Source organism: Aspergillus fijiensis, assembly GCF_003184825.1.
Source record: "Aspergillus fijiensis CBS 313.89 unplaced genomic scaffold BO72scaffold_11, whole genome shotgun sequence".
NCBI classification, from domain to species: Eukaryota; Fungi; Ascomycota; class Eurotiomycetes; order Eurotiales; family Aspergillaceae; genus Aspergillus; species Aspergillus fijiensis.
The window spans coordinates 688,599-715,623 of record NW_024468987.1 but is presented as its reverse complement, the minus strand read 5'-3'; the positions used below and the strand labels follow the sequence as shown (position 1 = coordinate 715,623).

The window sequence follows — 27,025 nt, the reverse complement described above, 5'->3', positions numbered from 1 at the left end:
TCAGGCAGCGAGACTAGTCCGCATTCGCTAGCATAATCAATTGCCTCATGTTGGCCATCATTCTCGTGCATATCATACATCTACAGTAATACAGCGACAGCAACCATTTAACCTCCTGTACAACATGCACACGACCATGATTACACTCCGCTATCTCTCGTGGTCGTCAACGGAATCTCATCCGCAACCACCACCACCTCAACCTTCCTCACAATCCCCCCCACATGCCGATCCAGAAACTCGCGATCCCCCGCGAAGATCTGCGTCGTGATGTTCGCCAGAATCTGCCGCTCGTGCTCCTCCGACGAGCACGACGCCTGCCCGTGCCCCTGCTGCCGCACGTACGGCATGATCCACCGGGCCTTCCAGTCCGCCGCAAAGTTCTCGGTGGATTGATTGGGAGTGGGTCCCCCATCCATCTGGTGATGTTGCGTCTGTTTCTTCCGGATGTACTTCCGTATCCAGTGGAGGACGAGGGGCCGGATGCACGGAACGGAGGCGGTGATGAGGACGATGCCGGCCTCGATGAACATCCAGCGGAGGAGGGGGACGCGGTTGATGCGCGGGTTGGTCGATTTGAGAATCGTGGGATATTCCAGGGTCTTGATGAGGGAGGCAGCCATTGCTCTTGAGACTTGGGTTAGTCTCTGAGAAAAAGGGCTTGGAGGCAGAGGTAGGAGGTGAGGTAGGGCTTACACGACCCCCAGGCTAAGCAGGGAGATGAGCACCAGTTTGACACGCAGCGTCCAGTTGAACCACCAGAAAATGTAGATGGGGAAGAGGGCGAGAAAGAGGTCGCTAGCGGAGTTGAATGCTACCCTCCCATGGGGGTTAGTCGCGGGTTCCTTTGTTGGTGAAGTGCTGGATGGAAGGGGACGAACTCACCACCCTGAAAATATCCATAATCGATCTGAACATCCAGCGACATGCAATGTTTCTGAGCGCCAGGCTGAAACACCTCCACGACACGCGAGCATTGTGCGAATAACAAAACCACACTGACCACATTGACAACCACCTGCAGGGGCACGAGAGCCCACAGGACCATGCGGTCCCACGTCCGTGCCGCCAGCAACGCCATCATGTACATGATCATGGCGAGACGACCGGCGGTCGCGGCGAGAATGACAATCGCGTAGCCGATGGTCGAGTACCGGAAGCCTGCGACCATACTGTGGTGACCGGGGGAGCTGGTGGTGTTGCCGTACCCGTGGTTGACCGCGAGGTTGAACAGCACTGCTGCAACCAAGAGTAAAGCCTGGCTTCATTAGTGACAAACTGAGAAGGTGGCGGACAATAGCGTACCAGAGCCAGCAGTATAATCGCATCACTGAGTTGCAGGTTCCCGAACTTGTAGTTACTTGCCGTACGGGAGGCGACAACGAGGATTGAAAAGGCCATCATCGTCCACACACTGATCAGCAGCTCCGGCCCGTAATCCGTCCCGGAGGGCATCTTCTTTGCCCCAGCACCGAGGGTATGGTTGTGGCCCGCATGGCTATCCTGGTCGTGGTCGTACAGCATAATTACAAACTGTGTCGGTGCTCATCTTATCTCTCCGCACGATCAGCTCGCGAGAGAATAGACCCAGTAGGAGGGCCAGCAATCTGGCCATGGCTTGAGTTAAATCAACTGATCATGGGGTCCGACTCCCTTCACGGGTCGGACATTAGACTTAATTTAGGGCAGGGCGGGACAAACTCCAGATATGGGGACAGACAGTCAATGTTGACAGCCCCCCTGGAGCCACACATAGACAACGAAAGTCACTCAAGCTACCTGCTCGCTCCTAAGCCGCAGATCCTTGACCGCAAGAAGACTAAGGACCACCTGCCAAGCCTGATGAGTGAGTGAAGTTCGGGCATCGGCCGAGACAATCCTTATCTGAAACACCGCCGCTGTTCGAACCCACCCGCTGGTCCAATCACTCGATTGAAGTGTGCTAAGCATTCTGATTGACTCCAGTGTCAGGCTGACGAATGTCTCTCAGAGTTGACGACGGGCCGATGAGCTTGAGTCAGTCAACCAAGCTCTAGGATGTGCCTCTGTGCCCCTATTTTTATTTCCATCGCGGGACAGTGCCAGTACCGGTGAAGACAACCGCAAAAGCAGCTCTGGTCCGTGCCAGCCTTGTCCCACGGCTTTAGGGGCGTGGTCGTGGTGCTTGAGAACTGTTTCATAGCTAGCCTGGAATGCCGTCTGTGACTTGATCTTATAACGGCTGACTATTACTTCCGCGTGGTTACTCATGAATCTAAGGGACGGGTCGCTAGAATAAGCTACGGGGTATGGTCCGCGAAACCCATGTTTGGGGCGAAAGAATATTGACTATATTTGAGGTACATATACATAGCTGCTTCACTACTCTCGATCACCACCCTGAGTGTCGGTCAATACTGCGCTTAGAAGTTTCCCTGCTTGCCGGATTCAGCCTTGGGGCTCTTTCCGCTCTGGTTGGAGACAAAGCCCGAGGGAGCAGCGCCAGCAGACGTGGCAGCAGGCGCGGCAGCCGGCTGAGAAGCGGTTTTCGAGTGTCCGCCGCGGCCATGACCGGAGCCCTGGTGACCATGGTGCTTGGTGTGGTGGCCCTCGTGGCCGTGGTGCTTGGTGTGCTGTCCGGAAGGCGCAGCACCGGAAGGAGCAGCACCGGAAGGAGCAGCACCGGAAGGAGCAGCACCGGAAGGACGAGAATCAGAGCCGAAGCCCTGACTAAAGGCACCGGAAGGAGCAGCGCCTACACTCTCACTGGGCTTGGGGACACCACCGAGCCCATGGCCGGAGCGCTGTCCAGAGGGCGAGGCGGAGGGAGCAGCATTCGCGTCATCGCCGAAAGCGGCAGAGGCAGAGGCAGAGGCATCAGAAGTCGCGACAGACGTGGCAACGGTGTTGGACTCGTCCACAACGGCGACAGCAGTCTCGACGGGGGTCGAGTGGGCCGTGGCGGCAGAGGTGGATGAGGCGACGGCCGTCTCCGATCCCATGGCGGGGATGTTGATGGTCGCAATAGTCCAGACCTTACCACCCTCGCTCGAGCTCAGGCCGGTGTAGGTGGCGCCGGCGCCAGTCGCGATAGTGTCGCCAAAGGTGGTGTCGGCCTCACGGAGGGTGATGGTGGTGTTGAGGTACACCTGGGCAGCCACCGTGCCCGTGCAGTCGGAGTCGCACTCGGTGCCTGTTCCATAACTGTGCAGCAAAATCAGCATCCGGGAGCACTGGCTCTAGAAAGATTGAATGGAGGCAACTCACCCCGTCATGTAAGGACCCGACGCGTAGGAGTAGTTCGACAGCGCGGCACCAGTCAAGGCATTGGTGACCGTCTGCACCCAGGTGTTATCGTCGGCAAGCAGGTTGTACTCGATGCGAACGTGGTCGTCACCGCTGACAGCGGAGCCAGTGCCATCGAGCTGGCCGAAGGAACCGAAGATACTGGCGCGCACACACCATTGGCCCGTAGTGGCACCGCACCAGGCGTTGCTGGGCCAGCTCTCCATGGTGGTCTGGATGAGATCTCCAGTGCCGTTGCTCATACCAGGCCAGAGGAAGAGCTCGCCGTTCTGGGTGGCAGGGGCCGTGCCGGGGATGAGGGTGGTCACCGCATTGATGATGTCGGACTTGGTGGGACCCAGCGACACGCTGCCTCCCCACGAGTCGCGTTTGGCCACCTTGGTGCCGCTCTGAAGAGCAGCAGGCAGGACGGCGCCCAGTGCCAAGGCGGGCAGGAGCGCGAGAGTGCTGAGGACTTGCATTTTGAAGTTGAAGCGGATGTGATAAAGAATGTACTGGAGTATTGATAGGATGAAGAAGAAAGTATGTAAAGAACGGTCGAGGCCACCAGTGCCTTCAATGAAAGGAATGAGATTACCACAGGGATGAGAAGAGAAAGTAGAATCGCATCATCAACTTGAGGAGACACGGAGCTGGATGGCTTTATAGAGGACGCGGACACGAGGGCTTTTTTGAAGAGGCAGCACCTTAATTTGCTCGGGTTTCAGATTAAGCATTGGCCCACACTCTGAAACAAGCCTCCCATCCACGTTTTTGGCAGCATCCCATGCTGAAAACAGGAGATTTTCTCAGATATACTTTTGCTGGACCTTTTCTTGCCTTATGCCCGGGGTCTAGATCTTCCGTTCATACGACGGTTTCGGTACGGTGCGGGATAGTGGGTGACCCTTGAATTGAGAGACGCACCTTCAAGGTCACTCGAGGTTGTGAGAGAACACGTACCGGTCAGCTTTTCCAATATATATACTGAGGGTAAGCGAGGGCAAGTCCTCACGACAAGTAAGAGTTAAATGGGGGAAGATGCCTCGGGTACATTCTCTGGGCAGATTCTCTGGGCAGACCGACAATAATTCGCCTAGCTTTCGGAGTGATGGAGCAGACAGAAGGCATGCTAAAGATCATCTGCTGTGAATGCTGTGGACGACGAACAAGCCAGCATAACTGGGTGATGCTTGTTGTTTATACCCGTGGGAGTGGCAAGTGGCAAGGATATATGTGTCCAGCTATACTACAGCACCTTATGACTAAGACTTTGCATATGGCTGACACCCTGGTGTTGAGGCATGAAGATGTGAATCGCGACAAACCTGGATCTTTCCTTCCACTTCTTAACACTACACAGATACATCTCGCGTTAACCAGGGGGAATCCGAGTCACCTAAGCTAAGATTCAGAGTCGCACCTGACATGACCGGACAGCCTTATGCAAGTATGTAAGTATGCAAGCGGGGGTGGGGTAGGTCAGATGACTGTTCTTTGTCTACCACAGGTCGAACAAGTCGACGCCATCTCACATGCAATATGCATCCATCCACATTCCACATCAAACAGACACTATGGCAGACATTGTCGACGAGTCCGAGCTCTCCAAGAATTTCATGGCCTCCGATGCCAGCACCCCCGCTCCTACCACAGACAATGAACCTGCCAAGTTAGCCGGCGACGAGCCCCCCTCCGCGGAGATCCAAGCCAAAGTCGCCAGTTACACCGTCCTCGATCGTGAAGGACAGCCACACCAATACTCATCCCTCTACAGCGGTGCAGAAGCTGCCCCCCGCACTCTCGTCGTCTTCATCCGTCATTTCTTCTGTGGAGTGTGCCTTGCTTTCTCCCAGCTTCTAACGCAGCGAGCGGATGCTAACTCAACCCGCAGAGCTGCAAGGAATACATCGAGGTCCTCTCCAAGACCATCACCCCAGAGCTTCTATCCCAGCTAAGCACTTCTGCCTCTGTGGTAGTGGTGGGGTGCGGGGACCCGGGTCTGATCGACATCTACGCCAAGGAGACAGGCTGTCAGTTTCCCATCTACGCGGACCCCTCCCGCAAGCTCTACAAACAACTGGGGCTGGTCTCTTCGCTAGCTCTCGGCGAGAAGCCCGAGTATATCCAGAAGAGCATGAAGCAGATTGTGGCCGAGTCGTTCTGGAAGACGCTGAAGCAGCTTCCCAGTGGGTTGGCGCTGAAGGGAGGCGATTCGCGCCAGAATGGCGGTGAGTTCCTGTACGAGGCGAGTCCCGAGGGAGGCGAAGAGAGACGCGTGGTGTGGTGTCATCGCATGCAGAATACTCGGGACCACACTGAGGTGGCAGCCCTAGCCAAGATCTTGGAGCGGCAGGGGTGAGTTGGGTTGGTTGTAGTGGTGAGGGTGTTGTGCTTGGGGCTGGCTGCGAGATGGACGCAATGTGTATCTCCGATTGCCACCTGATGGCATCACACTTCCTGCTCATTTCTGAACCTACTCGGAACCGAATGTCTACGTCATTGTCGTGCAAGTTAAACCTAGGTAATTTTCACAACAAATTGCATTACCTATGAAACACATTTTGTCGTCAATTGTACGTGACCAGTTATCAAGGTGTGAACAGATACCAAAACACTTTTCTCACCCCCAAAGCACTCTCAAACAGCAATAGCAAGCCGCTCATGGCTCCCCACCACTTGATTAATTCCCGTCGCGATCAAGTCATCGCTCGCCTCAGCGCGACCCGAGCCAAACCGCTTCAAATTCCACTTCTCGACGCCCTCTACATCCTTCAGATCCTTAGCGAAGGTCCGGAACAAGTCCGCATTCAGACGCTCATACTCCGCGTACTCCTTGGGCCAGTCGCCCAGTCGCTCCACCGCCAGCTTCAGCAGATGCAGATGCTGTCGGACATGCTTGCCCTCATCCTCCACAATGCCGCCAGGGCTGGTCGCGCCGGACCCTGACTCGCTGCTGCTCATGCTGTCTTCCATCTCGGTCGCGGAGACAGAACTCGGATCAATAAACACCCGCAGCGCATTCTCATGCAACGAGGCCGCCTTCTTGTAGTACCGGTAGGCCAGCTCACGCCGGTCCTTCTGGGACTGGTAACCCTGCGCGACGCTGGTATACATCTGCGAGAGGAGGACGGTCATCTCGACGGTGCTGGGGTGGCGGGGGCCATGGACGCGGGCGCAGTTGTAGACAATGTCCTCGCCGAGGCGCATGGCAGCGGAATAATCCCCGATCAGATAGCGGGTGATGACGAGCATGCGGCCCAGGGCGAGGGTGTAGGCGGACTGGGGCTGCGAGGTGGCGATGTGGTTGGTGTCGCGGTTGTTCCAGAGCGAGGTCAGGATCCAGGCCAGGGTGTGGTAGTCGTGCTGCTCGTCTAGCACGCAGATCAGGTTGTTGAGGTGCACCAGGTCCAGCTGCGTCAGGTCGACCTTCTGCTGCTTGAGGTAATCCAGCGTCTCCTGCAGGATGGTCGCGGACACGCCTAGCATCTCCTTGCGGGACGAGGCGGCGGGCCGCGCCTCGACGTCTCGACCGGCGATCACCAGTCCGAGCTTGAAGACGATCTTGAGCACCGAGGGGGAGGTGTAGCCCTGATGCGCCCGGATGTACTTGAAGGCTGTGAGAGCCAGGCCGCACGCTGTGCTGTAGTCCGCCGTGGCCAGCAGCTGGGTCACCCGGTCGTGGCTGGCGATCGCCACGGAGCGGATGAAGTGCTGCGAGGTGTGCGAGTGGAAGTACTCGAGGAGGGTGGCGATGAAGACCTTGGCTTGACTGGGGTTCGCCTGGACAGTCGACCCCTCCGTGGCAAGGAAGTAGTTGGTGAACTGCTCGACGAGTCGCGCAGCGTCAGCTTGACGACCCTTGGCGGACAAGAAGCCATACAGGCGCGAGGCAGACGAGGTGACGGTCATGACACTGCTGTTCTTCGAGCCGATCTCAGTGCGGAACTGCTCGAAGTACATGTACTCGGTGGCCAGCGCCGAGTAGATATCATTAAGGGTGAGCGAGGAGTCCTCGCGCTGGCGTAGGCTGTACTCCAGCTCGGCCAAGAAGGACAGGCTCTGCCGCTGGCTGGAGGTCAGGTCAAATCCCACAGCCCCGACGTTGGTGGTGTCCTTGGCCACAATCTGCCGGTATAGTTCTTGGGATATGTCTCTCGCTCGGTCTACCTGACCGGCTGTGATGTAGCCGGTAGCAATGGTCTTGGCAGCAGCGCTCAGCTGGATGGACGACGACTCGGTGGCGAGGACCTGGGCTGTGGCGTTGCGCAGCAGGGTCACGGCAGCCTGTGTATCACTCTGTTTCGAGTACAGAGCCACGATCTCGCTGAGGTGCGACAAGGCCTCTTCATGGGCCCATCCGTGGGTGGAGCGAAGAGAAGCCAGACGCTGTGTGCGAATAGAGATCACCCTCTTCACTTGCTCGGCGCTCATGGACTCCGTCTTCGACACGTTGACGAGGATGTTCTGTTCTTCATAAATCGAATCCAGTGTCGCACGGATATCGTCACGGTCGATGTCGACTTCGTTGGCCTTGCTGTGCAGCAACTCTTCAAACAGCTCGATTGCTTCTGCCTCGTACCGCTTAGACTCCAGGCAGATATTAGCCAGAGTCTTGGTGGCCTGGATGGTGATCGAGGCCGCGGTGCCAAAGAGGCTGATGCAGGCTTTGCGGTACTGCACTGTCACGTCGTGAATGACCGTGGTGTCGCTGTGGACCATGCGCAAACAGTGAATGTATCTCTCATAAAGCGTCTGGACGAAACTCGGTTCTTGCAGCTTGGGGCTGGTCTTGGGTTTCTGCACCGTATTGAACAGTACGCGGCAGGGCTTCAAGGCGTCCGCGTAGCGTGCCTGGTTCAGGAGCTCAGTCACCACGATCAGCAAAGGCTCAAAGGCATCAGGATGGCAGGTTTCCGAGTCCTTGTTGAGAACGTGCACGATCTGACGATAGTAGTCCACCGCGATAGGACGAGGACGTGTCAGCTCTGCCAGCTTCCATAGCTGCTTGACAACGGTCGGGTGCTCCGCTCCGTATTGCTTGATGGAGTCGCTCAGGATATCCTGGTGGATGGTGATCAGCTTATCACTTTGCGACATGCGCTCGTATAGACGGAGAATGGCAGTTGTGACACGGCCCCGCAGCTTGTCGCCCGCCGGTCGATCGCGGCGGACGGCCTGATACAAACGCAGTCGGACGTCCTCCTCCTTTCCTGCTCGGCGTCGGGAGCGATAGCAATTTGCCAGCCGTTCTGCAAGCTCGATGCAGTACTCCAGGTTGCTCGAGGGAAGTACCACTTCGTCCACCGAAGGTGCAAAGAAGGCAGGCCACATGGTCCGGAGGACTTGCTTGATGGCCTTGGTGGCATCCTGCCATCGATGCTGCGACAGATACAGCTCCAACAGAGTGTTTGTGGCAGTGACGGAGACCTGGTCAGTGCTAGACGTGTTGAAGACCATCTCCTTGAGACTCGATTCGGTGATGGTCGAGCTGGTCGAGGTCGCCATCTTCATCACCTCCCGTGAAGTGGTATTGATATGCTGCTGCACTTCCTGATGGACACCGCTCTGACTGTTGGTACTCTGAGCGCAGTGCTTGAAAACGCTGAGCGCCAGCACGGAGAGTCCCACGGACTTCATTACCTTGGCCACCTCGAGGAACTTGGAGGCCACTGTCTCAGAGCTCGACGTGCTTTGACTATACCCCTCCCAGAAGCCGGACAGGATTGAAGCGGCCTCGTTCTCCCGGTGTTGGGACTTGAGGAACTTGGCATAACCCAGCACGGCGTCCATGTTCTTGAGCTCCCAGTCAGACGAATGGCTGAGACGATATTCCTTGCTGGTTTGCTGCCAGAGCTCAATATACGTCCGCTCGGCGGCCTTTAGGTCTTTCTCGGCCACGAACCGCTCGGCCTTGGCCTGCAGAGAGTTGAAGTCGAAGGCGCGGGTGATCACATCGTCCAGCTCCAGTTCGTCCAGAGAGAAAGTCGTCCGCGTCTCCATCGCATCTTTGCGACCGTGGAGGTGGAGCAAGAGCGAGTCGTCCGTCGGTCGCGAGCCCGTGGGCTGCGACGCGCCGTCCGTGGTCGGCCCCTGCAGCGAGGCTGTGATCTCCTTAGCTCGAGCCTCGTCTCCCATCGAGATGAAATGTTCCGACAGCTGGGTCAGAGTGGAAGTCACCATGCTGCTTGACCCTCCGTAATGGATCTTGTAGCATTCAACCAGGAGCTGCAGCATCTCGGTGCGTTTCACCATGATCTCGGTCTTGGAATCGGCAATCTCGTCGGCAGTCACTTCCAGGTAGAACTTGGTCATCTGCATGGTGATCAGGTGTCGGGGCGAAAGCACGGTTTGGCTCATCTTCGCAGCATCATAGAAGATCTTGCTAATATGGGCTGGAAGGGTGTTGTGGATGCGTCGGTAGAAGAGAGCCTGACACAGGATAGTCTGCAGGGTCGTGGGGTGAGTAGGGCTCAATGCCTGCCGATACAGTCGGGTTTGAATGCCGTGCAACAGCCGCAACGACGGGGTGGATTTATTGTCCCAAACGGTCATCTCAAGCAATGGCACTGTGGGCGAAGTCGGAAGCGCACTGCGCAGCTCTTTGGCTGCAGTGGTGATCTCCTGGTCGGTGGTGCAGCCAAACGCGATTTTGACATGCGTCAGCCAGTAGCGCAGGGCGAAGTCGAGTAGAGGATATTTGGCCAGCAGATTCTGGGTGGTATTCTCGTCCACTGGATCTAGCGAGGGCTCGTGCTCGCTGGTGACGGCCTCCTTGGTGTATGATAGCAGTCTCTGTGCAAGATCGCTGTTCCTGTTTTTAACCGTCGGCAACAGTTTATCTTTCGCCAGCACGTCCAAGATCGCGGTACGGATCTGTCCGTGGCGCAGGTAGGCCAGATGACTCTGGACAAAGACAAGCGATGCCACCGGCCTGAGGAGCTGCTGGATGTCAAGGTGCTTGTCGGTGACGGTGGAATTTTCGACGTGGATGGAGCCCAGCGCCGACAGCTCCTTCTGCGTCATGGGACGAGCCGCAGTGGAGAGCCAAGCCAACACCTTCAATGCATCTTCGCTCAGCTTCGCATGCAGGTTATGCGAGACCAGGTCGGTGAGTGTCTTGCCGGTGTTGGCCACACTTTCAATGGCTCTGGTCAGAGCTTGCGCGTTGGACGAGCCCTCCTCGCGGATGCGTTTGGCGGCCAGTTTGGCCCAGAGGAATGAACCACTGGACGCTTCAGCAATCCGCGTGACGTTGATCTCTTGCTCTTCCTCAGGCAAGGATGTGAAAGCACGAGTATGCTGCAGGATCTTCCGTACGACAGCGGTAATGTCGTCGAAAACAAGCTCCGGCGAGACATGCACAGTGCTCTGCGAAGACGTGGAGAGCGGCTGCTGGGCGCCCAAAACAACCAACTTGACTCTATCCGCGGGGACCGCAGCCTCGGTCAGTCGCTTGTGCATCAGGGTCTCTCCGCAACTGGCCTCATCCATTCCGTCCACCACCAGGACGAGTTCCTTAGCACCCTGGAGACTGCTCTTCAGTGCGTTCCCCACCGCAGCCCACAGTAGATCGTCGTACGCGTCCTCTTCCAGTGTCGACTGACTGCGTGTGTACGCATCCGATAGAGTCTGGTAGAGTCGCACATTGCCGATGCGCTTGTCGAAGAGCTGTGACAGGATCATCTTGGCGACTGCACGAGGTGTGGTGTTGGCTGGGATACGACTGCCTATAATGCCTGTGAGTAAGGTTCTCTGGTGCCGGGAAGTGTGACTTACTAATCGGGACAAAGATCGACTTGTAATGGGTACCTCCGACAGGGTGTTGGAGATGGTCGTTGATCACGGTCGCCAGAATGGTTTTGCCTGAACCCGGTTTACCATGCACCGCCAGGGTTTTGCGGTTGCTTTTGAGGAATCGTGTCAAGTACGGGGTCATCCACAGGCAAGTGGACTCCTCACGCTCCTGGGCAAAGTGAGCGGTTGTCTCCGCCACGTTGACTAGCACGGGGTCCTCAGGCTGCAGCCAATCTTTGAGGGCTCGGATCTCGGTGACTGTTGCACGAGAGCATTAGCCACTGTTCCGGATAGGAGGAGTTTGAAAGCAATCGCGCTCACCTTTGTCCCCGTTCAAACCCTCCCGGATCAGCTGGTGACGCCACATCGACTCGGAGACATGTTCGCAGCGAGCCTTGAAGCTGTCAATCGGACCCGGAAAAGTGCTGTAGATGTCAATCGAGACTGAGTCAGAAGAATTCAAAGACCGGTGGAAGTGTCTGGCTACGCCAACAACAAGGGTGACGAGGTCGGCCAGGGCCAGAATGAGTTGGTCCTTGATCTCCTGGGATACGGAGAAGAGTTCTGTGCGATCCAGCAAGTTGCCCAGGCCCATGGAGGAGCGGTAGAAGAATCCGAACAGATCCATCAACGCAGGGGCATTGTTCTCCGCCAGCTTACACCAGACAGCTTAGCATTCGGCATGGCTATGTGGCTGGGTTAGGCATGCATACCTCGAGTAAACTCGCGCAGTGTACATAGGCAAGCTGGGCGGCCATGTGACTATCCCCGGCAAATTGCTCTAGAGCCGTGTCAAATGAATGCAGTCTTTCTACAAACAAAGCCGCCCAGACAAGCGCCTTGTCATAGCTGCTCCCCTCGGCAGGGAGCTTGCGCATTCGCTCCGCTCGAATCCATTCGAGGAGTGTCGCGTAATCCGCATCTGTGATGCTCGACGAGATCATAGCGTCGCTGCTGCGACGAGTCAGTGAGCTGACAACATCCGCCAGCGTGGAGCTTCCCCCGCCACTCAAGGCCCGCGACCCCCGCCTCGAGGTGGAAGTTTGGTATGTGGTTGTGTATCCCTCTTGCTCCAGGATATCCGACGCTCGTCGAGTCCCGAAGAGCGCAGTGGTGGACAGAGGGGAGCCGAAGGTGTAATGGACGTTAGGTTGGAACGAGGTAGCCATGGTCGGTTCTACACGTGGTTGCTCGCCGGCAGGATTGTTTATGCAGGGTATTGATTCTCATCGGAAGAATGGAGTTTCAGGTGATGGAGTAAACTTTAGACCAATTTGCATAGATGTTGAGCGAAGCCGGGACAAGTGACAAGAAAACATGGAATAAGGTGTTAATTTCAAGATGCTTCGAAGATATACTTCTCGATGAGCAGAGTGCTGCACCTTTGCCCTGTATTTCAAGTTTCGACCTACTTGCTGGGTTCCTCTTTGGACACTTGTAAGACGTCAGAATGAGATGCACGACATTAGGCTGAGTTCTCCGGCCAATGCTGGAAGACCCAAAACTTTCAGAATATTGACAAATCGCAACATTCATGAATTGATCCACTTTGTCCATAAGCCCCGAGCATAGCGAGTGGTTGGTAGATAGCTCTGGAATCTACACCAAGTCAGTCTTGACATCACTTTTGAGGAACCACGTTGGGTGTTTCTTGTGAAACTTCCACTCAAGAAGATACCCTGGGGTGTGGAGCGCCGGCAGCTTGTTGAGTTTGCGTTGAGCTCACCCAAAACATGGTTGAGCAGTATCTTACTGTCAGGGATTGAATTGAACTTCGCACGGTGCTGTGGAAAACACTATCATAGAGCATTTCTTCCACAGGATGACCTCTTCCAATGCCCGCTGCCGACAGCGCACATCCTTCGCGTCTGCTTGGGGCTTCTTTCGTTTCTGAGAAGGGAATTCCAGTCTTTCAATGGCATTAACCCCAATATCACTTTCATAACAGTCATAATGTTGTGTTGCCAGAGCAAAAGTTGGAACCTCACGTCATAACAATGGAGCATCAGGTAGTCGAATCGGTGGGCGGCGGAAGGCGATTGAGTTAGGGTTGTGGGGACATCCGCATGCGGCAAACCCCTCCTCCATGCCATGGCAGCCCACAACAGGATTTCCCCAGATCACCGTTAATGTATGAGCATGGTGTGCTCCAGTCCAGGTCCTTGACAAGTATTTCATGAGTTGTCTACGCAGGGAGAGGGTGGTTGCCGCATGGAAAACCTCGCAAAATATATCACCTCTGGCATCGTGGGTGTCTAGCTCAGTTAAGCACTGCTCCGCCACAAGTCCTTCAAGCAATTCAGGATTGTCAGGATTGAATGACACAGCCGTTGATGTAGAATTTCTTCCGACTGACGTGGTCAGCATCTGGGTAAATGACCAACACTGTCCCAGCAACAAAGCATACGCGGTACCCACTTCTTTCTCCCCGATCGGCGTCACAGACAAACAAAAATAGACATGTCGAATGCGGATATGGGGGCTCGTGGGGACCCGCGAGGACCATTCTTGATCACTCAGTGGATACGGATGTAATCATCGATGCAGAAACAGAAGTGAAAAAAGGATCACAAGAATTCCGTGGAGTCCACTCACAGCTTGTTGATGGCACCAGGTCATGGCCCAATCTGCGTCGAGCTTGTCGACCGGGCCCGTTCAGTCGAGGCACGTGACTCTCGGTCCGCCACCTTCACCCAGTGACCAGAACAGAGGAAGGTATGGGAGGTCCAAAACCATTTAGATGGTGAGACCGGGGAACTGCTCCTCTGAATATGTTTGGATTGATGTGGTCTTGCAGAATGGATGCTATTTTAGAATGTGTGCAGTCACATTGCTACACTCATCCTCGCAATATATATCATTGACCACCCAAAATACTCGATGATCATCATCTGCCGACTCCTGCAAAAGAAAACTGTGGGAATCTGGTGTCTAATCGCGTGGCTTCGGCAGCTTAGGCAAGAGGAGCCAGCTAATCGCCGTAGCACAGAGTAGGCCCACGAGCATAGGCTGCAGGACTTTAACTCCTGTGCGGGCTGAAAGGATTCCGGTCAAGACGGGAAACAAAGAACCTCCGATCTGGCCAAACACAAATACAAATGCTGGCAGAAAGTTAGTCAATAGCTTTGTAGTTGAGAAGCCAAGGAAGGGAAGGAGAACGGTCTGCGGGAAATATACACACCAATTGCTGAACTCCGAACATCTGGCGGAAATATCTTCGAGGCGACCGATATACCCTGCGCAATATGTCAGCATCGGCGAGCTGTCCCTCACAGAAACATCTTAGCATGTCAGTACTTACAGCGGCAAAGAATGGTCCAGAAAAGAACCCTAGAACGCAGATTGCGACCGCCTCGACAATGATACTCGGCACCCTGCACGTGATGCATTAGCAGTAGACCTCGTATCCAGGAGAATCGAAGGGACACCCACAGCCAGAAGACTAGCTGCAGTCCCACACATATTACGGCATAGAGAAAGATCATCCGCCGTTCTCCGAGTCGGAAGGTGGGCTCAGCCAAAAGCAACCTGCCCAGGAAAGCGCCTCCATAGAACCCAGTGGGGACATATCCCATCGCATCCAGATTGCCATGCCGCACGTTGACGAGATATTCAACCATCCAGCCTGATTCGCATTAGTCCCTGAATCACTAGTAAACAGGCCCGGTGCGGAGATGACAAACCTCCAGCAGTAATGGCCGCTCCAAGAAAAAAGAAGAAGTACAGACTGGCAAGCCAGACCGTGGGCACGCGCAGAGTATTCTTGATCTCGACTAGCGCACGGTGACTCTTGGAGTGGGAGTGGGCATGTGGATCATCTCGCGATCCCTCCGGTGAAGGGTCGGAAGTAGCAGACTTGATTGCGAGCTGGTTGTGAAACGCCGTCAGCACAAATGCTAAATTAAGAACCCCCAGGCCCAGAGGCGCCAGATAGAACAGATTCCACTGCGTTGTTGTTCCCACCGATGCCACAGCCGTGGCCACCAACGGACCGACCAAGCACCCTGCCATGTACATGGCATGGATAAACCCCAACCAACGATGGGCGGCATTGACGGAGGCAACATAGGTATTGGCGTGAGTGTCATTGTACGCTTGACCTAGACTGGCGAGAAAGAAGGTGACGACATAAAGCGAAAACGGGGGCAGCCAGGCTCGAAGGGCGTGGGAGAGCACCTGAAGGGCCGCGCCCAGGGCGAGGATAGCTCCGAGGCCGAGGTATTGACAGAGAGCGCTGTTAGTCACGGCGGCCAACAGCCATCCTGCGAAGGTTGATACATAGACCACGACGACAAGGTTGGTGCTCACATGGTAGGAGCGGATCACATGGGGGATTAATGAGCCCAAACTACCATCATTGACCCCGGCGACAAAGAAAGAGAAGCCGGCACTGAGGATTTTGGCATACAGCCATCGTTTGTCGGCAATGCTTGGCTCGGGAGGGTCGACTGATGCTGGCTGCTCTTGCGAGAGATCGATCATTTCCTGGTCTGGTTGCGGTCGCATTATGCTGGTTGGTAGGTTAGGAGGCAAGGAGTGGGAAGATTGAGAGATGAAGCATTGTTGAAATGTTGGCAGACCATGGATTGTACTGTAATAGAACAACTATCTATGGATGACTTGGGGATGCGGGGGCAGTTGGTTACATTTCCAGATCTGGCAATTCACGCAGCAGTCCAGTCAGTCAGTCCGATCTCTTGACGGAGCTGTCAAAAATCATTCTGGATCCTGCCGAAGATTAGCCGAGGAGCAGACGTTTCTTGGAGGCACCAAGGCACCGAGGCAGTCAGGCAGTGAGGCAGTGAGGCAGTAAGGCATCAACAAGCTCAACCGCTACTAATCTGAAAGAGGGGATCTTTCTGCCTCAGGCATTAAGAGTTATACCGAGGTAAAGCATCACGCTGACTTGACACGCTCACACACGCCTCCCGTTTGCTAGCTAGAACTCAATTGAACTTTTGGATCCTCTCGTGCACCAGCGCTGCAACATCATCACTGTTCTTCTCCAGAAACATCATATGGCCATTACCACGAAGACCCCAGTCCGCCAACCGCACATACTCTGTGCTCACCCCTGCTTGGCACAGAAATCGGACGGTGCACCAGTCGTACGGCGCATGATACGATGCCTCTGAGGCGACCAGCACCACGGGGGTTCGCTGCAAATTAGCCAGCTGGCGCGGAGGTGGGTCGTCTGCTTGAATCACACAGCCCACCTCATCCGGGTGGGTGGCGGGGATGGTAGTCGTCACCAAATCGGTTGCGGGATTGACCACCGCAGGCGAGTAGGCGATAGGAATGTCCGTCAAGCCATATGCGCGGGCGGATCCATTTCCGAAGCCGACATTGCGAAACGGAGGACCGCCTGGTTCCAGGGAGACGATCAGTTGCACGAGATCCGGTCGCTGATCGGCTAACAACCAGGCCATGATGCCGCCCTGAGAGTGTGCCAGGAGGATCACGGGTGTGCCAATCTTATCGAGCAGAGCGACGCCCGCTTTCTGCATGGCGGTCTCTTGGAGTACGTTGTCGCTAACAAAGGGCACGGTGCTGGCGTAATACTCGTCGAAGATCGGGTCGTGCATCACCCCGGATCCCGGCCACTGGGTGTGCAGCTTGGCTTGCGGCCATAGCTCATACCGCTCGGGAGCAGTGAAGTATCGCTGTAGATGCTCCGCCGAGTAAGTCTCCAGGTCTCCGTTCCACGACTGCCACGGACTGCGACCGCGGAAGGGTTGGTCGAGCAGGTAGCATTCATAGCCCTGGGCCAGGAAGTACGAGGCCCATCCGGGCTGACCGTCCGGTTTGTTCAGCCAGTTGGTCCCAGTCTGAGCCTGTCCGTGGATCAAAACAATGGGGTAGGGTTGAGTGACCCGCGTGGGGGTCAGTTTCTCCACATAGATCTGGCCGGTGCGAATGTGCTCGCCGGTGTCTGCCAGGGTAGTGTACTCGCCCCCGGCATAGAAATACCGCACGCGGTAAGGAAGATCCGTCCCCGAAGGGAGCATCAGCGCCAGCAACGAGAGTGCGAGGTTGACGAGCATTATGTTACTTTAATATCCTCTGGGTAGTTGGCCAAAATTGACCAAGTTACTTTCATCTTCCTTCCTTTTCATCCCAATTTTTTTTTCTCTCTCTCTCCTGCAGGTCGCACAATCGCCACGGCAACGCGTGGCTGCCTTGCTGGGGGTCATCGATGAGACCTGTCTTCTGGCGGCAGTTGCAGGCTGCATGCTGTTTTAGCCAGAGTCAAACGTCACACTGCTCGGAAGATTCCGAGCCTATCCCGTGAGTGGCATTGTTCATACAGTGAATGTGCCGTGCCGTGTTCTGTTTTGACGGCTGCCTAGGATGGCCTTAAGCGCACGCACTTTGTCCACACGTCACCCACTCTCCTCTCCCCCAGGCCAGTCCAGAACCCTATCAACTATCAACATACATACAATGCCAGACTGAATCCAAGCAGTAATAACCCACCGCTCACGATGCCACCTCCCAGAGTGCAACCAGTCGAGTATCACGACCTCGCCAGTCGCTCGTCCATCGACTCATTTGCCTCAGTCTCCGACTGGGAGCAAGCTGGGCTGGTTCTTCCTAGCAGTCGATCGCATCGTTCCTTCTGGCGCAAGTTGTGCAGATCCACTCCTACTCCTTGGCAACTCCAGCGTGCGAGACCACGTCGCTTTGCTTCACCTCGCTGGTCCTCCATCCGACAACTGTTTCGAATAGCACTGAGCTTTTTAATCGTTCTGATCAGCTGCACCGGTCTCATCTTCCCCTCTTACACGCGACTGCCGCCCCATTACCGATCGGTGGTCGAGCAAGCCACGCAGTCCGGCCAGCATGGCCGCGGCAACCCGCGCAACGAGCGCATCTTCATCGCAGCCATTCTCTACGACCCTGAGGGCACAATCGCGGGCGGCAGGTGGGGCGAGTCTCTCCTGCAGCTGATCGACCTTGTCGGCGAAGACAACGTCTTCCTCAGCATCTATGAAAACGACAGCGGCGGGCAAGGCGAACAAGCGCTCCGGCACCTGGAGGACCGCGTCGCATGCAACAAATCCATCCAGTCCGACCTGCATCTCGACCTGAGCACGTTTTCCCGGGTCACTGTCCCAGGGGGTGCCCAACGCATCAAGCGCACCGATTACCTGGCCGAGCTACGTAACCGTGCCCTGCGCCCGCTGGATGGCCCCGCAACCCAGCCCTACGATCGCATTCTATACCTCAACGACGTCATCTTCGACCCCATCGACGCAGTGCAACTGCTCTTCTCCACAAATGCTGCCCATGCACCCGACGGCGTGGCCCGGTACCGCGCCGCGTGCGCCGTGGACTTCATCAACCCGTTCAAGTTCTACGACACCTACGCCACGCGCGATCTGGAAGGATACGGGATCGGCCTGCAATTCTATCCGTGGTTCAGCACGGCCGGCCACGCCCGCAGTCGGCAGGACGTGCTGGCACAGAAGGACGCGGTGCGTGTGCGCAGCTGCTGGGGTGGCATGGTCGCCTTCAACGCGACGTACTTCCAGCGCCATGACCATCCTGTGCGGTTTCGCGCGGATAGCGACTTGTTCTACGACGGGTCCGAGTGCTGCATCATTCACGCAGACTTGCAGGATTCCCCAGCAGCAGCCGCAGGAAGGGTGGATGATCTGACTGACTCCGGGGTGTATATGAACCCCTATGTGCGGACGGCGTACACGGAGCGGAGCTTCCGGTGGCTGCGCACGACGCGGCGCTTCGAGCGGCTGTACTCGCTGGTGCACGGGATCGTGAGTCGCTTGGCCGGCTTTCCACGGTTCAATCCGCGGAGGACGGAGATCGCTGGAGAGGTGGTGCGTGAGAGGATGTGGGTGCCGGATGCGAGGCATTCCAATGGAGGATCGTACCAGACGGTTGAGCGGGTGGCGGATAACGACGGTTTCTGTGGTGACGGATTCGGTGGGAGACGGGGGTTACAGCTCATCCGAGAAAATCGTCAGGCGGGCGAGGACGGATGGGAGGAGATTCCTGTGCCTGTTGCATAGTGTTCAATGCCGTGGATAATTAAATGCACATATAAAGTCAATCTAAATTCTATGGTTTCTTGTGTACAGCACAGTGCGTCCGCAAAGGGTATCCCCAGCATCCCGACTCCCCCAACGCCATAATCATCACAATGACAGACCACCACAGAGTCACCATACAGGATTCATCAAACGATCGCAGCAGTAGGCACCTTGGACCAGTCGCGACACATGCCCAGCACCGTCCGACAGAACTTCCCATATTCCACCGTCAGATCGAACGCCCGCCACGACCCCTGCGCCAGATGTCGGAGTCTGGCCGAGGGGTCGGTGATGGGCTTCGAGCCCATGTTCCCATATGCCCCGCGGCCGGGACTGCCATCGTGATCTCAGTCAGTCATAGCCAGTAACCTATAAATGGTGCACATACCTGAACCCCGTGATGGGGAGAACCACAACATCATCGACCAACTTACTCCTCCCCCCATCTTGAAGTCCCGACAAGGCCTGCCATCGTAGATCAGCTACCTCCTCGAGCCGGCCACGCACTGCGTCCGTGAACGCGGCAGGTCCAGTCAGCGTGAGCGGATCGAGGGCGAGTAGCTCCTGATGCGCAGCCCGGGAGTCGAGAGATCCGCCGTATCGGGCGGAGATGTTGTTCAGGGTGGTTGAAAAGCGATCGAGGAAGGTCTGCAGGATCGGATGGCCGGGTGCCCAGGCAAAGGCCCACTGGGTCAGCTGCACAGGCTGCGAGTAGCCCATGCGCCAGTAGGTGTCGGTGTCCTCACGGCAGTCGGCCTCCAGCCCGACGATGGCGTGCACTGGACCGGTCGAGTTGTAGACGACGCCGGTCTGCGTGTCGTTCCAGGGGAGGAGGTCGGTCGCGCTGAGCCATTTCGTCGGGGGGCGGAGGGGCTCGGTGTCAATATCGCCGTACTGTCTCCTATCAGTCTCCATTCTTCGGAAAGATACAGATACTGAACCAGGCTGGGCTGGGCTTACCACACCCCCAATCCACTTGGACACCAAGATACGAAAAACATCTGATCGCTCGACGTTGCTCGCCAGACTCGCGAACTGCACCTCCAGGGCTGGTTCGAACTTGCGGATCAATTGAGCCATTCCCGCATCTGTCCACATGAAATACGCCATCTGCCCGTCCGTCGCCTGCAACCAGCGCTCGGCGCTGTGGCGGAGGAGCTGGGACCAGGTGTCGATGTGGGTGTTCTTCCAGGTCTGATGCACGACCATGGGGATGGCTGAGTGCGGCAGATAGCGCTGGTCGGTGTCGACGAGGCCAAGAGCCAGCTCGGCGGCTTCGACGATGTTCTTGGGTTGGTGGTCGGATGCGCTCATCCATGTTTGGGGGATATACCAGGCTGTGCAGGTTGTCAGTCAGTCATCTTTGTGTTTGTGGGATTGTGATGGTGGGCGGGACCGTACCTCCTCCTTCCGCATGGTGCGTATGGACATGATGATAGAGCAACGGGTATTGATTCTCCAAGGTCATCAACTCGTTATCCCACGCTTCTCGCTGATAGAGCGTCCAGATCATGAGCACTGCACCGAGGAGGGCGAAGATAGCCAGACGTCGCAGCCGAGTGGGTGCCATTGCTGCTCCTCGTGTTCTATACTGGGTGACAAATGGTGGTGTTGATGGTCGACGGCCTCACGCTTGATTCCAATCACGCATCATAATTAAGCTCCGATGCTAAGCCGCCGACCCAGGCGTGGGTAGTGCCAGATGCCATCCGTTACAACGGTTACACAATACCTAGGCAGCGAGATATCAGACCCGGAGGGCAAGATCTACTGGGTCTACGACACGATGCGACACACATCCCACCGGAAGTGAATGTGAAATATGTCTGCCTGGAGACAGCGCCGGTCCACTGCCGCCACAATATCCCCTACCACGTATGCAGGTGCAGAACGGTCGAGCCCGGTGGGCGCAAGCAAGATACTGAGTAGAATGATTGCTCACGACCAAAGACCCCCGAACGCACGACCCCAAAAATCAAAACCCCCGGGCCAACTCAAATATGGATCATGTGTATATTTTCATGTATTTGTGGACCAAACAGAGGCTGAGAATAGGCCTCGTTGCTGCTTGTCAGTCCGGATGTGAGACATTTGACCAGCACTAAAACTAGTCTTCAGTTCAGGGTTTTCCGTGCGGGAAGGTTTAGGCGAGCAAACACCCACCAAATGGCACCAAATGGCACCAAATGGCGGGACGTGGCTGTAATCTGAAACTCGTGGCAGAAGGCGGAAATGGCCGAGGGTTCCAGTCGGTGTGTGATTCAGGGTCAAGTCTTATTCTGTTCCGATTTAGTTCAGCCCTACGGAATTGCACCCCTTTTCCAGCCTTAGCCGCCAAAATTCGAAAAAGCTTGGTTGTCCTGCCTAGCGAGTGACAGTCCACACACTGCTGGGGTTTTCCACCATATTTTCCAATTCTTCCCCTCCACCTCTGGAAGGGTTGGACTTGGCTTTGCATCAGCACGGCCGGTCCAAGTGCTTGTCTCAGCTATCACTATAACAATCTACGATCTTACTTGTTCTGACCTGCACTCATCCCTCCGATGCGGTGAAGGTTGACCGGCCCCCACCCGGTGGCTGTTTGGGGGATGTCCGTCTGTAACCCGCGGAACCCGAATGCCCTCATCTTCTCTCTGGTCGGCTCCACTGCCCTCGGAACCACAGACGACCAGAATGCCTTGTTTGGGGCTAGTTTGTCTGGCCAGGTTGCAGGCTTTACGCTTACACGCTTACACCAATCGGCAGGTCGGTCTCATCCTGGAATTAGGAAAAGGTCGTACGGGTGAAGGTTTAGGCAGCCATTATCATGGCGGCTTGTATGCATGCTGGCCGGACCTGCAGGCTGGGCTGGGCTCCGGTGGATAATGCAATGAGCCTCGCGGGTGGATACATGGTCGTGACATCTCATCCCCCTTGGATCTCGCCAACAATGTTGAACACGCGGCCCGGGGAAGTTCTTGGCTCAATGCTTTCTACGTGACTCTACACACGCACCCATACACACACCCACCTTTTCATCATTCTTTGTGTCTCCTCTCGCCGATAACCAGCATCCACTGTCGATACGATGGCTTCTTTACGAGTACGGCTGCTCTTCGTCGCAGTCGCGGTGATCACACTAGCGGGTCTGTCCCTGCCCATGCACGAACTATATCTCCTCCTCCGCCTGCCCTTCGTCTGGAAGACCTCCGCCGCCGACTCGATCCTCTCTACCCAACGCGACGGATTCGACGTCACTTTCGCATCCTACGCCAACAGCAGCGGTCCCCCAGAAAACGCGCGCATCCCCAGCCGCCTCCATCACGTCCACCTGGGCCCCAGCGCACCGCGGGCGGAATGGCTGAGTGCCCGCGCACAGTGTCTGGACCATCACCCGGACTGGGAGGTGTTCCTGTGGGAGGATGAGAACGCCCACGAGTTCGTGAAGAGCCAGTATCCGGATCTGCTGGCGATGTGGGAGGGATATCCGGCGCTGGTGCAGCGGGTGGATGCGCTGCGGTATATGGTGCTGCATACATACGGCGGTATGTCTTTCCCCTTTTCCCCAGAGAAAACAGCGAAGCACTCTTTCTAACAACGATGTTCAACAGGAGCAATCCTAGACATGGACCTCGCGTGCAGACAGTCCCTCGACCCCCTCCGCGAATTCGAGTTCGTGGCCCCCGCCGCGCACCCCGTGGGCATCTCGGTGGGGATGATGCTCGCGGCGCCCAACAACGCCTACGTGCGCGCGCTGGTCGACAACCTGCCCCGCTTCAACCGGCGGTGGGCGCTGCTCCCCTACATCACCATCATGTTCAGCACGGGCTGTCACTATGCCTCGTAAGTTGTTTTTCAGTCTTTCCGCCCGAACGCACAAGCCCCTAACGTAAGCTCCCCGTGGTAGGACAATCTTCACGTTGCAATCGAACCGGTCCGCCCTCCGCGTCCTGGCCGGCACCCCGGACCACCCGACCCTGCACATGCTAAACGGATACGTCAACACCCCGCTGTTCCAGCACCTGGGCACCTCGTCGTGGCACGGGCGGGATGCGCGGTGGATCAAGTTCTTCGCGCACTGCGACCAGCGCCTCTCCTTCCTCGTGATCGTGGTGTTCCTGCTGTCCTTCGTGGGGGCCGTCTGCTTCTGCGTGGCGCGAGGGCGACGCGCCGCGCGACGACCGGATCCCACGCGCACGGAGGCGGCCAAGTCGGAGGGGAAGATGGTGTAGCTTCGTGTTTCCGTTCTCAAGGGATGTTATGTACATTAGCTCCTTGTTCGTATTCGTGGTATCGATCATTATCTGTAGATTCGTGGTTGTCCCTCCAGTGCCCTAATTCCGGACCCGGTAGTTCGTACCTAGTGTACTCCCCAAATTCGACCAGCCCCACTAAACAACCACTGCATGAAATTTACACCCTGAAAAGCTACTGCACGCGCGCCAGATCATTGAACCACATATACCGACTAACCACCAGATACAACACGCGGTCCCACGAGTACTGGCTCGCATGCTGGGCGAACGCCGTCCGCGCCACGCGGTAGGTCTCCCACGAGCTGACCAGCAGCGCCGTGTCCTCGTAGCGGTCTGTGACCGCAAGACCAGGATCATGTTCGGGGCTCACCATCAGCGCGCGGAGGATGCGCCCGGTGAAGGGCAGCGCGGTGCGCAGCAAGTCCACCAGCGAGGCGTATTTGCGCAGCAGGAAGACGCTCTGCAGCATGTAGGCGGGCGGGGCGGTGGGGGTGGTTTGGATGAATTTTCTGCACCGTTGACTCATTAGCTGGCCCCTACCTTCTGCCAGCCGGGCATAGGGAATGGATATTGGGGAGAAGTATCGAAAGGGAAAGGGGAAGGGAAAAGCTCACCTTACACCCCCGCTCACAGCGCGGTGGTTCACATGCCCCGACACACCCCCGTCGTCGAAGGTATACAGCAGATCGATGTGCCACTGCTGCACGTACTGCGCGACGACCTCGCGGATGAGATCCTGGTCCCACCAGGCCTTGGGGTTGTCCTGCAGGTCGCCCCGGTCGAGGACGATGCAGCGCTCCGGCGCGATGCCCAGACGGTCGCAGCTGCGGTGGATTTCCTCCTGGCGGGTGTCGCCGAGCCCGTTGTAGTTGCCGCAGGAGAGGACCAGCAGGGCGCGAGTCACCTCGGGGTTGGTGCGGTGGTAGAGGATGGTCGGGCTGAAGAAGAGGGTCTCGTCGTCCGGGTGGGCGGTCACCAGCAGGATGTGGCGGGCGCGCTGCACGCTGGCCGGCACCAGTCGGGGATCGTCCGCCAGCGGGTACGCCAGGAGCAGGTAGAATCCCACGGCACAGGAGACGAGGGCGATGGTGATCGTGGCGAGGAGACGTGGTAGGGGGCCTCGTCGGAGTGGACGTCGTAGACGGCGGAATACCGGTGGGAACTGTGCCATAGCGATGGATTGACTGTGGTGATGAGGAAGAAAGTAGAGGAAGAGAGAGGAGCGATGGGAAGTGAAGTAAAAGAGAGAAAAGAACCATGGATAGATAATAAGAAGAGGCAGGCAGCCGGATGGGATGTGGAAATACGGTACTGTATGTATTGTCTGTACTGGGTACTTTATGTACTGTATGTACTGTTATTCGGTCTAGATTCGGTCGCAGGAAAGTCAGGTGCGCCCCCACTACCCTCACTGACCCACTATCAATCTACTGACTACTAGGTACCTCTAAATACTCATCAAGAGACGCACTTGAGATCTTCTCAATACCCACACAACAAATCATCATCCATCGGCCAGAACAACCACGGGCCCATCATATTCCTTTCGGCCTCGCCATAACCAAAATCCACCACTCCACAGCAAGACAGCCCCGAAGATCAACGAGGCGTAATTCATGTTCGAAGGAGTAACCGGCTGGTAAGCGGGAAAGACCATGAAAATACTCGTGAAGCAGAGATAAAGAATGGCGACAATGTTGACGATGATTCCAACCCGACCAAGGCTCCACGGCCCCGGCTGCAGGCTATGCGGCAGCCAAATGCGACGCCACAAGAAGAAGATAATCGGAACAACATAGGAGACGTGCAACCCGAGAACAGCGAGAGAGAGGATCGCGTTAAAAGCCGTGGTCGATCCAATATTGATCAGTCCGAATAACACGAGGAGGCCGGTGGTGACAAGGATAGAACGTGTTGGTAGGTGGGTGTGATTGTCAACGTGAGAAAAATAAGTAGAGAATGGGAGGGCTAGATTGTTCATCAGCGTGTTGAATCCCAGAACGCAGTTGAGCAAGTCATCGTACCTCTATCTCGAGCCAGGGACAAGACCATTCGAGCGGTCGATGCCAGCAACGCGATCGTAGCCAGCCATGCCGTGAGGATGAGAACGGCGGTCATAACACAACTCGCGGCCGAAGATTGCGTTGCATTGCGGAAGATCTCAATAATCGGATATCCTGTACCAGTGTCCAGCGCACTCTCCATGTCTCCCATGCAGAAAAGAATAGTAACAAGGTATGCGAATCCGAGGATGCCGTTGATAGCCAGGGAGCCAAGCATACAGTATGGAACGGCTGTGGTGGCGTTGGCCATCTCCTCGCACAGATGTATTGCCCCGTCGTAGCCTGTGCCAATATTTAGGATCAACGTATGAGGCCAACGCCAGACAGACAGAGCACAAACCTGTCAGAACGTAGCAGCTTGAGAGCATACCCAGACACCAGGCCAGTCCGTCAGAAGACCAGCCAGTGCTATTGATGAATGTCGTGAATACGAAGTGTGCGTCATTCGTTGCCGGCGCACAAACCCAGACAGCAATCAGAATAGCAACAAATCCGACCAAGTGGATCAATAGTGAAATGGCCTCCACCAAGGATAGCAGACGACTACCCCACACATTCAGAACGGTGGCCAATCCGACCATAGCCCAGTAGATCAGCGATACATGCCAGCGCTGGGGCTGATACGTTTCGCGGGTGAGAACCACCAGGCCCTGAACCATACCGGCAGAGAGATAAGGGGCGCTGGCGGTGAATGACACCCATCCGAATGTCCCTAAAACGGTGTTTCGCAAAGATCAGCTGGTCTTGCTGGCCCGCTGCGGCTGAAGAGCTCACCGATCCATCCAACAGCCCAGCTGAAGGATCTCCGCAATGGTTCTGGCGCAAATTTGGCTGTGAAATGATACTGCCCCCCTGCGGTAGGGTATCTATAAAGTAGTATGAGCCTGGTGCACTCAATCTTCGGCAGGAGGCACTCACATCGACGCCATTTCACTCAACGACGCTGCGGTCGCAATCGAGCCAACGACTGCCACTATCCTTCTGGTCAAAACCATCCGTGAATCAATTGAGGCAGAAGAACGAACAAAGATACCCATAGACCAGCGAAACAGGACCACCACTGACAAGACCCGCTGCCATCGTACTGTACAAATTGTGGTCGTCAGCCCACTGAGCGCCATCGTCTGTTCAGCGACAGCGCGGATTTACCTAGAAAAGGCCTCCCATGTTGACATCAGAACCACAGTCAGCGACAGGATTGTGAATCGAGAGAAAGGCTTCTGCTCTTCCACAGGTAAATGTCAGCATACTACCGAATGCCAGATGGATGAAGGTGCAGCTACCTGCCTTCAATTCGACCACTTCTCCAACCCCGCTGTGCACCCCATCGTCCACCTCGCCCGACTTGGCGGTGCAACTGTCTTTCGAAGCTTTCATGCTTGTAGCCATTTTGATCGTGCGATCGTACGGTGGTGAGATGCCTGAAACAAACTCTGGGCGGGTAGAGCAGGCGTGTATAAGGGGAGCAGCAAATATGCATTTTACCTACAATGATCGATTCTATGTAACCCTCACAGGCGGCCAATCATCGTAGTTGTTGCTGGGCAGAGTTGCCACTCGCCGGGTTGGCAACTTGAGTAGAGATAAGGTAGGTAGGTAGCACTTTATCGCT

General features: G+C 56.1%; 11 protein-coding genes across 11 annotated transcripts; 3 read left to right on the top strand and 8 right to left on the bottom strand.

The window, feature by feature from the left end:
* Nucleotides 1–89: 89 nt before the first annotated feature.
* Nucleotides 90–1,524, bottom strand: BO72DRAFT_475767 (uncharacterized protein; the record flags this gene model as incomplete). The annotated part of the gene is made up of 4 exons (XM_040947349.1): nt 90–627; nt 697–814; nt 886–1,258; nt 1,306–1,524. 4 exons carry the CDS (start codon nt 1,522–1,524, stop codon nt 141–143), a joined length of 1,197 nt encoding a protein of 398 aa, XP_040804072.1. The 3' UTR covers nt 90–140.
* A 1,448-nt stretch (nt 1,525–2,972) lies between these two features.
* On the bottom strand, nt 2,973–3,746 carry BO72DRAFT_372010 (uncharacterized protein; the record flags this gene model as incomplete). Its single annotated transcript, XM_040941031.1, has 2 exons — nt 2,973–3,183; nt 3,247–3,746. Coding segments are annotated over 2 exons (711 nt in total), but the record flags the coding sequence as incomplete, so codon positions are not given.
* A 1,137-nt stretch (nt 3,747–4,883) lies between these two features.
* On the top strand, nt 4,884–5,626 carry BO72DRAFT_372034 (peroxiredoxin-like family protein; the record flags this gene model as incomplete). The annotated part of the gene is made up of 2 exons (XM_040941033.1): nt 4,884–5,099; nt 5,159–5,626. 2 exons carry the CDS (start codon nt 4,884–4,886, stop codon nt 5,624–5,626), a joined length of 684 nt encoding a protein of 227 aa, XP_040804070.1.
* Nucleotides 5,627–5,832: 206 nt separating this feature from the next.
* BO72DRAFT_424168 (uncharacterized protein) lies at nt 5,833–12,412 on the bottom strand. Its single transcript, XM_040942868.1, has 4 exons — nt 11,775–12,412; nt 11,383–11,716; nt 11,044–11,319; nt 5,833–10,994 (listed from the first exon to the last, which is right to left on the bottom strand). The coding sequence occupies exons 1-4, from the start codon at nt 12,228–12,230 to the stop codon at nt 5,905–5,907; spliced, it is 6,156 nt and encodes a 2,051-aa protein (XP_040804069.1). The 5' UTR covers nt 12,231–12,412; the 3' UTR covers nt 5,833–5,904.
* Nucleotides 12,413–13,946: 1,534 nt separating this feature from the next.
* Nucleotides 13,947–15,605, bottom strand: BO72DRAFT_525721 (putative MFS transporter). The gene is made up of 5 exons (XM_040949980.1): nt 14,745–15,605; nt 14,494–14,686; nt 14,363–14,435; nt 14,243–14,297; nt 13,947–14,162 (listed from the first exon to the last, which is right to left on the bottom strand). Exons 1-5 carry the CDS (start codon nt 15,565–15,567, stop codon nt 13,993–13,995), a joined length of 1,314 nt encoding a protein of 437 aa, XP_040804068.1. The 5' UTR covers nt 15,568–15,605; the 3' UTR covers nt 13,947–13,992.
* Nucleotides 15,606–15,689: 84 nt separating this feature from the next.
* Nucleotides 15,690–17,250, bottom strand: BO72DRAFT_445837 (alpha/beta hydrolase). The gene has a single exon (XM_040944150.1). The coding sequence runs from the start codon at nt 17,103–17,105 to the stop codon at nt 16,008–16,010; it is 1,098 nt and encodes a 365-aa protein (XP_040804067.1). The 5' UTR covers nt 17,106–17,250; the 3' UTR covers nt 15,690–16,007.
* Nucleotides 17,251–17,507: 257 nt separating this feature from the next.
* Nucleotides 17,508–19,122, top strand: BO72DRAFT_445836 (glycosyltransferase family 69 protein). The gene has a single exon (XM_040944149.1). It carries the CDS (start codon nt 17,547–17,549, stop codon nt 19,092–19,094), a length of 1,548 nt encoding a protein of 515 aa, XP_040804066.1. The 5' UTR covers nt 17,508–17,546; the 3' UTR covers nt 19,095–19,122.
* och3 (glycosyltransferase family 32 protein) lies at nt 19,120–21,034 on the bottom strand. Its single transcript, XM_040942867.1, has 4 exons — nt 20,517–21,034; nt 20,076–20,452; nt 19,504–20,009; nt 19,120–19,448 (listed from the first exon to the last, which is right to left on the bottom strand). Exons 1-4 carry the CDS (start codon nt 20,683–20,685, stop codon nt 19,262–19,264), a joined length of 1,239 nt encoding a protein of 412 aa, XP_040804065.1. The 5' UTR covers nt 20,686–21,034; the 3' UTR covers nt 19,120–19,261.
* Nucleotides 21,035–22,081: 1,047 nt separating this feature from the next.
* On the top strand, nt 22,082–23,406 carry BO72DRAFT_27052 (glycosyltransferase family 32 protein). The gene is made up of 3 exons (XM_040940198.1): nt 22,082–22,639; nt 22,706–22,937; nt 23,002–23,406. The coding sequence occupies exons 1-3, from the start codon at nt 22,183–22,185 to the stop codon at nt 23,324–23,326; spliced, it is 1,014 nt and encodes a 337-aa protein (XP_040804064.1). The 5' UTR covers nt 22,082–22,182; the 3' UTR covers nt 23,327–23,406.
* BO72DRAFT_424152 (PIG-L family deacetylase) lies at nt 23,087–24,571 on the bottom strand. Its single transcript, XM_040942866.1, has 2 exons — nt 23,965–24,571; nt 23,087–23,859 (listed from the first exon to the last, which is right to left on the bottom strand). The coding sequence occupies exons 1-2, from the start codon at nt 24,519–24,521 to the stop codon at nt 23,523–23,525; spliced, it is 894 nt and encodes a 297-aa protein (XP_040804063.1). The 5' UTR covers nt 24,522–24,571; the 3' UTR covers nt 23,087–23,522.
* A 283-nt stretch (nt 24,572–24,854) lies between these two features.
* On the bottom strand, nt 24,855–26,802 carry BO72DRAFT_475755 (putative GABA permease; the record flags this gene model as incomplete). Its single annotated transcript, XM_040947348.1, has 8 exons — nt 24,855–25,318; nt 25,375–25,695; nt 25,754–26,125; nt 26,188–26,279; nt 26,332–26,386; nt 26,439–26,497; nt 26,563–26,633; nt 26,701–26,802. The coding sequence occupies 8 exons, from the start codon at nt 26,800–26,802 to the stop codon at nt 24,855–24,857; spliced, it is 1,536 nt and encodes a 511-aa protein (XP_040804062.1).
* Between the last annotated feature and the right edge of the window lie 223 nt (nt 26,803–27,025).

What these genes read in the sequence shown, in the direction of transcription:
- BO72DRAFT_424168 (XM_040942868.1), bottom strand. Translation starts at nt 12,230, where the DNA reads ATGGCTACCTCGTTCCAACCTAACGTCCATTACACCTTCGGCTCCCCT. An exon ending in GGGTTTGAACGGGGACAAAG is followed by an intron (nt 11,320 to 11,382) that starts GTGAGCGCGATT and finishes CTCGTGCAACAG; the next exon opens with TCACCGAGATCCGAGCCCTC. An exon ending in GTCGATCTTTGTCCCGATTA is followed by an intron (nt 10,995 to 11,043) that starts GTAAGTCACACT and finishes CAGGCATTATAG; the next exon opens with GCAGTCGTATCCCAGCCAAC.
- och3 (XM_040942867.1), bottom strand. Translation starts at nt 20,685, where the DNA reads ATGGCACCCACTCGGCTGCGACGTCTGGCTATCTTCGCCCTCCTCGGT. An exon ending in GCACCATGCGGAAGGAGGAG is followed by an intron (nt 20,453 to 20,516) that starts GTACGGTCCCGC and finishes CAACCTGCACAG; the next exon opens with CCTGGTATATCCCCCAAACA. An exon ending in CCAAGTGGATTGGGGGTGTG is followed by an intron (nt 20,010 to 20,075) that starts GTAAGCCCAGCC and finishes GATAGGAGACAG; the next exon opens with TACGGCGATATTGACACCGA.
- BO72DRAFT_525721 (XM_040949980.1), bottom strand. Translation starts at nt 15,567, where the DNA reads ATGCGACCGCAACCAGACCAGGAAATGATCGATCTCTCGCAAGAGCAG. An exon ending in AGCGGCCATTACTGCTGGAG is followed by an intron (nt 14,687 to 14,744) that starts GTTTGTCATCTC and finishes AATGCGAATCAG; the next exon opens with GCTGGATGGTTGAATATCTC. An exon ending in CTGGACCATTCTTTGCCGCT is followed by an intron (nt 14,298 to 14,362) that starts GTAAGTACTGAC and finishes CATATTGCGCAG; the next exon opens with GGTATATCGGTCGCCTCGAA.
- BO72DRAFT_27052 (XM_040940198.1), top strand. Translation starts at nt 22,183, where the DNA reads ATGGCTTCTTTACGAGTACGGCTGCTCTTCGTCGCAGTCGCGGTGATC. An exon ending in GGTGCTGCATACATACGGCG is followed by an intron (nt 22,640 to 22,705) that starts GTATGTCTTTCC and finishes GATGTTCAACAG; the next exon opens with GAGCAATCCTAGACATGGAC. An exon ending in ACGGGCTGTCACTATGCCTC is followed by an intron (nt 22,938 to 23,001) that starts GTAAGTTGTTTT and finishes TCCCCGTGGTAG; the next exon opens with GACAATCTTCACGTTGCAAT.
- BO72DRAFT_445837 (XM_040944150.1), bottom strand. Translation starts at nt 17,105, where the DNA reads ATGCTCGTCAACCTCGCACTCTCGTTGCTGGCGCTGATGCTCCCTTCG.
- BO72DRAFT_424152 (XM_040942866.1), bottom strand. Translation starts at nt 24,521, where the DNA reads ATGGCACAGTTCCCACCGGTATTCCGCCGTCTACGACGTCCACTCCGA. An exon ending in GCTGTGAGCGGGGGTGTAAG is followed by an intron (nt 23,860 to 23,964) that starts GTGAGCTTTTCC and finishes TCAACGGTGCAG; the next exon opens with AAAATTCATCCAAACCACCC.
- BO72DRAFT_445836 (XM_040944149.1), top strand. Translation starts at nt 17,547, where the DNA reads ATGCCACCTCCCAGAGTGCAACCAGTCGAGTATCACGACCTCGCCAGT.